The sequence below is a fragment of the Vipera berus genome (genome assembly GCF_964194415.1).
Source record: "Vipera berus genome assembly, chromosome: 1".
Classification (NCBI taxonomy): domain Eukaryota; kingdom Metazoa; phylum Chordata; class Lepidosauria; order Squamata; family Viperidae; genus Vipera; species Vipera berus.
The window spans coordinates 165,005,700-165,015,298 of record NC_138202.1 but is presented as its reverse complement, the minus strand read 5'-3'; the positions used below and the strand labels follow the sequence as shown (position 1 = coordinate 165,015,298).

The following is a 9,599-nucleotide window of genomic DNA, read 5'->3' as shown; positions in this document are numbered from 1 at the left end:
TCAGGGATGTCAAACTGCCAGCCCACAGGCCGGATGCGTCATGCCGAAACTGCGGCCACCCCATTGCTGGCAATGGGAAAAAAATCACGATACATCACGACATGTCACATGATGGTGCGAGTTTGACAACCCTGGTTTAAGTACATAGAAGGTCTATTACATAGATGACAATTAAGTTCTTTGACCAGTCTGGACCCCATTATGCATTTCTGAAATATATTTCCCACTTGTGTATAAAGTAACAAACAGTTTTAGTAGAAATTTAGTAGAAGATCAATAATCCCTGATTATATTTTTCTTTTTGCTGAAATTTAGGAGGAAATGGAATAATGAAGAGCATTTAAATTAAAATAGTTCCAAAATTCAACTTTCTTTGATTAGAAAGTTTAAGACTCAGAACTTTAACCAACTTTTCATTTTACCGCTAAATCAAAAATTATATTTTTTTTCTTGTTCTTTGTAGGCTAAATTTATTAAGGACATCAGAGAGTAACTCAGTGTAGTCCTGGCTCAAGTGTGGATTGGTGATAAGATGAAGGCACTATTATGAAGACCTTGTTTGGCCTTTGGATTATGGTCGAGTGAGGAGAAGCACCAAATATCTCATTATCTGTATTAATGAGGGCGATTCTGTTATCTCCCATTTATACAGTAGCAATTCTTCCACCTTGCTCAGAAAAGGAAGCAGTCAGATCTGTTTAGTAAATAGCTATTGATTATGAATTTTCTCATTTTAAATAGCTGAGGTAAATAGCTATTAGAATAAATTCATCAGCACAGTGGAAAAAAGTTGCAATGAGTGGAGTGAGGTTATAATATACACAAAGGTGAAAGATTCAACATTACCCACAATGGAGGAATGGATGTTGGAGATGATGGAACTTGCTGAGATGGCCAAATTGACAGCTTTGATTAAGAAAATGACATTATCTAATTTTAATGCTGACTGGAAATCCCTTGTAGACTTTTTCATGTGAAACCAAAAAAAAAAAGAGAAACTATGATATATGGCTTTCATGATTAGATATAGAAAAATATAAGACATGCTGTAACCATAGGGTAAAAAATTATATTTATAACTGCTGTAAAGAAAATCATAACCTACTTCTTTATAACTTTTTTCTGTACTTTTGGCTTTTTCTTCTATTTTTTCTTCTTTATTCTAAATATTAGCTTTGGTTAGTTTTTAATCTTTAAAAAAATTAATAAACTTGTATTTTTTAAAAAAGAATACATTAACAGCCATTTTAATTCCTTCTTTTTTATTCTTGGCTAACAAGTGATAGGAAGATTTTTTAGGAATTAGTGTCTTGATAGTTAATACTTTGACATAAGCCTATTACTTTTGTTTGTTTGTTTGTTTTAAGAAAAATGCTGAGCATTAGAGAACATTCTGGAAACTCCAAAGTAACATTGTTGTTGTTGTTGTTAGTTGCGAAGTCGTGTCCGACCCATCGCGACCCTATGGACAATGTTCCTCCAGGCTTTCCTGTCCTCTACCATCTTCTGGAGTCCATTTAAGCTCACGCCTACTGCTTCAGTGACTCCATCCAGCCACCTCATTCTCTGTCGTCCCCTTCTTCTATTGCCCTCAATCTTTCCCAGCATTAGGCTCTTCTCCAGTGAGTCCTTCCTCCTCATTAGGTGGCCAAAGTATTTGAGTTTTAGCTTCAGGATCTGGCCTTCTAAAGAGCAGTCAGGGTTGATCTCCTCTAGGACTGACCGGTTTGATCGCCTTGCAGTCCAAGGGACTCGCAGGAGTCTTCTCCAGCACCAGAGTTCAAAGGCCTCAATTCTTTTGCGCTCAGCCTTTCTTATGGTCCAACTTTCACTGCCATACATTGCAACTGGGAAGACCATAGCCTTGACTATACGCACTTTTGTTGACAGGGTGATGTCTCTGCTTTTTAGTGTGCTGTCTAGATTTGCCATGGCTTTCCTCCCGAGGAGCAAGCGTCTTTTAATTTCTTGACTACAGTCCCCATCTGCAGTGATCTTGGAGCCCAGGAAAATAAAATCTGTCACTACCTCCATTTCTTCCCCATCTATTTGCCAGGAATTGAGAGGGCCGGATGCCATGATCTTGGTTTTCTTAATGTTTAGTTTCAACCCAACTTTTGCACTCTCGTGCATGCAATCTCATTAGCCTTGTTCCTATTCTGAGGTAACCCTGATCCCAGAAAATTGAGGAAAAAAATCTTGATTTGAAGAAGGAAAAACTGGAGCCAGAATTGGGAGTAGCCAGGGTTCTATGCTGATGTTGCAAGTTAAAGTGAGAAGATGACAAGTTAGACAGGAATGGAGCAGAATGGAGTGGACAGGAGAGAGGAGAGACAAAGTTGAACCAATTAATGCTCCTTTAGAAAGATTTAGGTTATGTCCTATGAGGGGATTTTTTTTGGCAACCAAGAAGAATATACCTATTAGGAACATCTATATCTGTTCAGTGGATGACGAAAATCAATGTCATTTCAATGAAAGAAGCATATGCCCTAGTAAGATAACACAAAGCCATATCTATTGAGTTTCTGGTAAATTGGAGTCCTTTGATTTCTCCTTATAATATAGTGTTTCTTTAAGGGGACGTTTGTACCAATTCCAAAGGAGGCCAAAGCAATTTATAATCATTTCTTTTTGTTTGTACTTGTAGCAAATATTAATGCTCCTGCATATACTGAACCATTTTCTTTTACTTTATTTATTTTTTTTCTAATGGATTTCATCATCTCTGCAGACTTCCTCATATGAAGTTTCATATATGGATATTGATTTAACAAACTGAGTAAATGTTAACTTTTTTGAAACCTGGGACAGAAAAACACAGTCACATTGGTTGGGAGCTCATTTTTCTTCTGGGAAATAATCTACAAAGCCATTACAATAACATCTATAAGAATCCTAATTGGAGCCCCTGATGATATGTATGGAGGTCTGGGAATATGGATATATAATAATATAATATACAAGCAATGGGAAATGTTTGCTACCTGAAGTAGAGCAACAGTAGAAGCATACACACTGATCCTTCAACCATTATGGTGCCTGCCTTCCAAAGTAAATCCAATTATTTTGGCCCCTGAGGCAGAAAATCTCACAATATTTCTCTTGGCCCCTTCCTGTAAAAACACACTTCTAAGAAATAAAAGAATAAATAATTTGCTTCCCTTTCAAGGTGTTAGTTATGACTTACAAAGCCCTTCATGGCATGGGTCCGGATTACCTACGGCAACACCTGCGACCGGCGTCAACTTCCCTCCGTCCAGTGCACTCCCACAGAGAGGGCCTCCTCAGGGTGCCGCCGATCAAAGAATGCCGATTGGTGACCCCCAGGGGGAGAGCGTTCTCTGTGGGCGCGCCAGACCTCTGGAACCGCTTACCGGTTGAGCTCCGGACGGCCCCCGACCTTCGCTCCTTCCGGCGCGATCTTAAAACATTCTTTTTCGAACAAGCTGGCCTGGTCTGACGGGATGGGGTTGGGTTTTTAAAATTAGTTTTTAACTTAATATGTATTGACTTTATGGGCATGATGTTTAATGGTTTTTTAATTTTGTATTGCCCTGTTCACCGCCCTGAGTCCTTCGGGAGAAGGGCGGTATAGAAATCAAATTATTAAATTAAATTAAATTAAATCCCTATTCTGTTGCCTAAATCCCTGCCTCACTCTTTCCATTAAACAATATTCTGGTTACTCTTACACAGTGGTTTGTGTTAGCTTTTACTATTCTTATTAAAAACTCAATAAAATTATTTTTTAAAAAGGAAATGCAAGGGAGATACAAGCAGCGTGATAGGCAGAAGTTCTTAAGACTATCTGTTTGATTTACTGAGGAATTTCATACAGTTTAAACACGAATATGGCTATTGGCCAAACAATTTTTTTTGTGAAGGTTATCATATCATTTTTTTCTTGCAACCATGTAAGGCAAGATGCAACATTTAGTTCCTAATAAGTAGAGCTAGGATCCATTTCAGTCTTGATCAGAAGCTGAATAATAATCCATGTAGCTTTTATATTAAAGTTTTGGGTTAATTCTTTCTTAGTAATGAAAGACCCCCTTCTTAAACATGGAGTCAAGATAGGCAAGGAGAGATGTATTGATTAATAAGGATCTATTTCTGCTCCCAATCTTTTTCAAAATTGCAAGTGAAGTTGTAGGTCATACTGATAACTGACCCTTTAATAATCAAGTATCTCTGACAGTGTTTCTCACATAAAATAAAAAATATCTATTCTATTACTGTACTTCAATAAGGACTTTGTATTATTCTGCTGTGATATTTTAGACAATTGTACTAGAAAGGAATGTGGAGATAATTTACATGAAGGAATAGATGGGCCATTAACAAAGGAAAAATTATAAATCAGTCCTGAGAAAATTGAAAGCGTAGGAAAGAACACAAAATACCGGTAACCTGAATTCATTCTGTTTGGCATAAGATATAGTAGAGAGAGACTCTGGCAGACTTTCAAGATTCTGTTATTGTACCCTACAACAATAAAATACAATTTCTATAATCTTTGTGGTGTCTGTTTCCTAATTCTTAAAGGGTGAACATGTACCAAACTTCAGATGTAGATTTGTACTCATACATGCTGACTCATTTTGGGAGAAAGAGAGGGAAAGTACAGTAGACTTTGGCTCTGTCACCATTTTGCTTCCGGCTCCATTCCAAATTTCAGCTTTTATTTTTCACTTATCTTTAGTTTATGGCCCTTGAGGTTCTGGTAAAAAAGCAAAGTCCCAAAGTACATAGCTCCCCAAGCTGTAAGTGCTCATTCCTAAAACAGGCAATATAAAGGTAGTTAAATCCTTGATGTCAATTGATATAAAGAAGCAGTCTATCAGAGAAATGGTGACATGCACTGTTGTACAGTCACCTGGAAGGAAAGTTACTATGTAAATGCTGAGACTTAATTCCAATTACATAAGACTTTTGAATGTTTGGTACTTATTTTGTGCTGTCTTCTACCTATGCATTTACAGGAGGTTGTTGGATACCGAGGATGAACTGTCAGATATCCAATCAGATTCTGTTCCACTGGAAGTGCGAGATTGGTTAGCATCTACCTTCACAAGGAAAATGGGAATGACAAAAAGGAGGCCGGAGGAGAAACCAAAATTTCGAAGCATCGTGCATGCTGTACAAGCTGGGATCTTTGTGGAAAGGTGTGCCTTGTTCCTTTATTAATTATATGACAGCAGGTGGATGTGTTACTAACATCATTATCCTGATGAAGAGCCCGAAGAAGCAAGAAATAATTATTTTACTTTGCAGAACTTTAAACTTGGTCTTCTTTTTCAAAACTGGTATTAAACAGCTAACCCACAGGATGCTAGCAGTCCTCAAATCTGAAAAAAAATCTGGACTCAGATATCATGCCTGGGGTGTTTGGATATCAAATTAAAACTAAACATATGAATATTTAACTATATAAATATCTTTGTGCAAGTGCTATTGAGAAGAGACAGTTTGGTGTAGTGGTTAAGGCATCAAACTAGAAACCAGTAGACGGTGAGTTATAGGCCTGCCTGAAGCACAAAGTCAGTGATCTTGGGCCAGTTACTCTCTCTCTCAGCCCTAGGAAAAAGACAATGGCAAACCGCTTTGGAAACCTTACTAAGGTATCCATTCAAACATTCATTTGAAGGCACCAAAAAAAAGTCTTGTTGAACTTAGTGAGGAATACTTGATAATGCTTATAAAAATGCACTTTGTCTGTAATTGTCTTCAGACTTACTTACGGGCATGTGCCATTGATTGCATAAATATGTACGGTAATTCTCTTATGTCATCTTTTCCATTCTTGACAATGAAGAGAATAGTATGAGTTTTAAAGGCAGTAAGATATTAATGGTTGGTGTTTTCAGGGAGTAAGAGAACAGAAAAATAGTAAAAAAAAAGTTAACTACTAAAGGAAGCATATACTGGTTCTGTTATTTATGGATTTGCTCACTCATTTGTTTAATTCTCATTATAACTAATATTTGAAAGGTCTGTAATGCTCCTGTATATGAAAACAATGTAATGTTCTGCTTAAATTATCATTATCATCCTTTAGCAATAAGGTTTGATTGAAAGAGGATTAGCGTTCATTCATTGGTATAAATACAGAATAGATCTGAGATGACTAACTGATTGACAGCAGATTGTAAATCCATATATCTTGCTTTCATGCAGTCTTAAGAGTTCGATATATATTACATCTGCTTTCATGACACTTAATAGGAACTGCTCCCAGAAAACTGTGAGGTTCTGTAATGCCTGATTTCATATTTCTTTCTTATAGAATGTATCGAAGAACGTCTAGTATGATTGGTTTGGCTTATCCAGCTGAAGTAATAGCAACCTTTAAGGTTAGTTCAATTCAGCTATTGTACAAAATACATTCAATCTCTCTCAATAGGTTTATTGGGAGAAATAGGAATCAGATTTTTTTTCCTTCCTGTATAAATTGCAATGGAAAACAATGTTCAAGTTCTTAATCTAGTTTCATAAGAAAATAGTTATAACATTGGCATATCTATATTTACTTCGGTCTTGCTATAAACACAACTATTATTCTGCATATTTCTGAGGGCTATCTATCCATTTCATAATGGTTATAGTGAATTATCTGATTTCAGATGATTCTACGTTGCTACAAACACAAACATGACTAATAGCCATCTCAGCAACGTGATTAATTCACATTAGGTTTTCTTCAGTTATCGTGTACCAGAATACCTGTTTGGACTATGAAAAGAAAGCAAAATGATTCTTGTTTGGATTATTCAAATCAAATCAAGAACAAAGGTAATAAAATAAATCCAAATAAAATACTATTATAAGAAGTTGGTTTCAAATCTAAATAATGGTGCTGCCTAGCATACAAATGGTAGCACAAAATGGTCAACCAGAGGTTATTTTCAAGGCCTTGTCTTAAAAAAAAGTAGTATTAAATAGAAATCACATTCGCTATCTGGAAATTTCTTTAAGACAGGATATACAAGGGTCTGTATAGAATCCTTGTATAGGGAATAGCATATGGCTTAAACTTTTTATTAAACCACAACCATATGGATATAACCAAACACTGATTCAAGAGCCAGTTTGCTATGTTGGTTAAGGTACCAGACAAGAAACCAGGACACTGTGAGTTCTAGTTTCACCTATCTTAGTCATGAAAACCAGTAGAGTGACTTTCAGTCAGTCACTCTCTCTCAGTTCAGCTTACCTCACAATGTTGTTGTTGTGGTGGAAATAGGAGGATGAAGGCATATTAGGTATGTTTATCACCTTGAGTTATTAAAAAAATAATAATAAAGGCGGGATAAAAATCTAATAAATAAGAGTATCCTTGAAAGATCCAAAAAAGACTGCTGGGGGCAAAGAATCCAACCTGACTAATGTGAAGGCCTTAATGAAATTTTAGAATTGGAACAGATAATAAACAGAAGGCTGTAGTGAGCCTTTTTGGATGCAAGTAATAAATATTGGGATCTGACACATTACTTCAGCTTATTTGGAGATCTGTCTTCCAAATTTATTGCTTAAGGTGGTTCAAAACCTAGCAAGCACAGATTTTCCATGGAGAAGCCCAGCAATTGAATTTTAGCAAAGGGCTTTTTTAAGCCATGATGATGTAAAATCATCTCTAAATTCCAAAGGCAGCCAAATCTATAGGAAGTAGAATTAACTTTAGACAGAAGGTTAGAAGAAGAAGCCATTGTGCAGCATCCATCAAAATTATGCCTGTCTCTACACATAGGATGGAATTTTAAATACATTTTAGAATCATCAGTAGGTCTCTAATAAACTTACTTTGGATGGTTTCAATAATATTAAGCTTTGCAAAGGAGCCAGTTTGGAAGCAATAAAGAAGCTAAGGGGCTATCTTAGCTTGAAAGACCACGCAGACTTCAGAAACATCCATTATTTTGACAGATATTCCTCCAGCCAATTTACCTACTGAATGATAACATCTTACAACAGTTGTGGAAGTAAGCTGTGCAACACTTGCTAGATAAGAAAATTGAGCGAGCCAGGATAAGGAAGCAAGAAATCACATTCCAAAGTATTTATAAGTGTGCACTTGTTCAACTGGAGTCCCATTTATTTTCCGTTAATCACTTTCATGACAATGCTTGGCAAAAACTAAGACTTTGGTTTTCTGATAAATTTATTGAGAGCATTTGTTCTATGCAAAATAAAGCTAATGCCCTAAGTTCTTTTCTAATTCCCTCCTATGAAATAGACACAATAACAACATCATCGGCATACAGTAGCCTTGGCATTGCACAATCAGCCAGAGTGGATGGATGATGGGCTGAAACAGCAAGCATTTAAATTATTGGATTTAGATATAAATTGAAAGTAATGAAGCTACTATGCAACTTTGTCTTACACGTCTATATGTTAGGATTACTTTAGATAAATGTCCCCAAGGGACACATCTAATTTTCAGGATTAATCAAAATATTGCTGTTTAATTACATATAGTATATGGCAATTCCCCAAAAAAACTGTGATTGCAGTGCTTTTTCTTTTTAATTGCAAGGTCATTTAGACATTATTACAATGATAAGGCTTTTCTGAATTTGAAAGTTATTGCTTTAAGTGCTCGTTACTGTTATGATTAACATTCTGAATTAGAATTCATTCACAGAGATGGAGGCCTATTGTGTTTCCACTGTTTCCTTCTCCATTAATCAAAGTTTTGTCCAAGTGCAGGTAGCTTCTGCACCAAAAATGTGGAGGGTTCTCAAATAGACAAACCTGTGAATAGTGATGAAGTGCTGCACATGTGGTTCAACAGTGAGAAGAAGCTGAAAAACAGCAAAGCAGCCAGGCTCCCACAGCAATATAGCTGACCTCAACATCACATACTGCTAATCATCTTTACTTCCAGGGCTTTATATAGTTGAGACAGCACTGGCCATAAGCAAGAGAGGGGTGCTATCTCCCTAGGAAAAAAAGACTAGGCGGGGAAGTAAAACGTTTCATTGCAGGTCCTATGTAGAGGGAAGGCAGGATCATCTTTCCTTCCGTGAAGCAAAAAACTCAGTGACTAATATCAAATAGAATATGGGTAATCCTTGACTTCTGACCACCACTGAGCCCAAAATTTCTGTTTTTAAGTGAGACAGTTGTTAAGTGAGTTTTGCCCTTTTGTGACCTTTCTTGACGCAGTTGTTAAGCGAATCACTGCAGTTGTTAAGATAGTAACATGGCTGTTAAGTGAAACTGGCTTCCCCATGGACTTAGCTTATTAAAAGGTCACAAAAGGTGATCACATAGCCTAGGACAGGGGTCTCCAACCCCTGGTCCATGGACTGTTACCGGGCTGCAGCATGCCAGCAAATAGTCCACACAAACAAGTGAAGCCCCATCTGCGAGATGCAGGCAGCACACAAAACCACACACTCTCTGGTCCACGGAAAAACCTCTGTCCATGGAACCGGTCCCTGGTGCCCAAACGGTTGGGGGCCTCTGGCCTAGGACACCACAACCATCATAAATATAAACCAGTTGCCAAGTGTCTGAATTTTGACCACATGATCCTGGGGATGCTGCAACGGTTGTTAAGTGTGAAAAACAGTCACCAGTCACTTTTTCCA

The 9,599-nt window shown here is 37.1% G+C and overlaps 1 protein-coding gene across 1 annotated transcript in view; it reads left to right on the top strand.

Moving 5' to 3' along the window:
- Positions 1-5,067: 5,067 nt before the first annotated feature.
- The window catches only part of PDE1A (phosphodiesterase 1A), a 38,482-nt gene continuing 33,950 nt past the window's right edge, over positions 5,068-9,599 (top strand). Inside the window, exons 1-2 of the mRNA XM_081313887.1 lie at positions 5,068-5,168; positions 6,290-6,356. Of these exons, the coding sequence (XP_081170013.1) occupies positions 5,083-5,168; positions 6,290-6,356 (153 nt within the window). The 5' untranslated portion in view covers positions 5,068-5,082. The remainder of the gene's footprint in view (positions 5,169-6,289; positions 6,357-9,599) is intronic.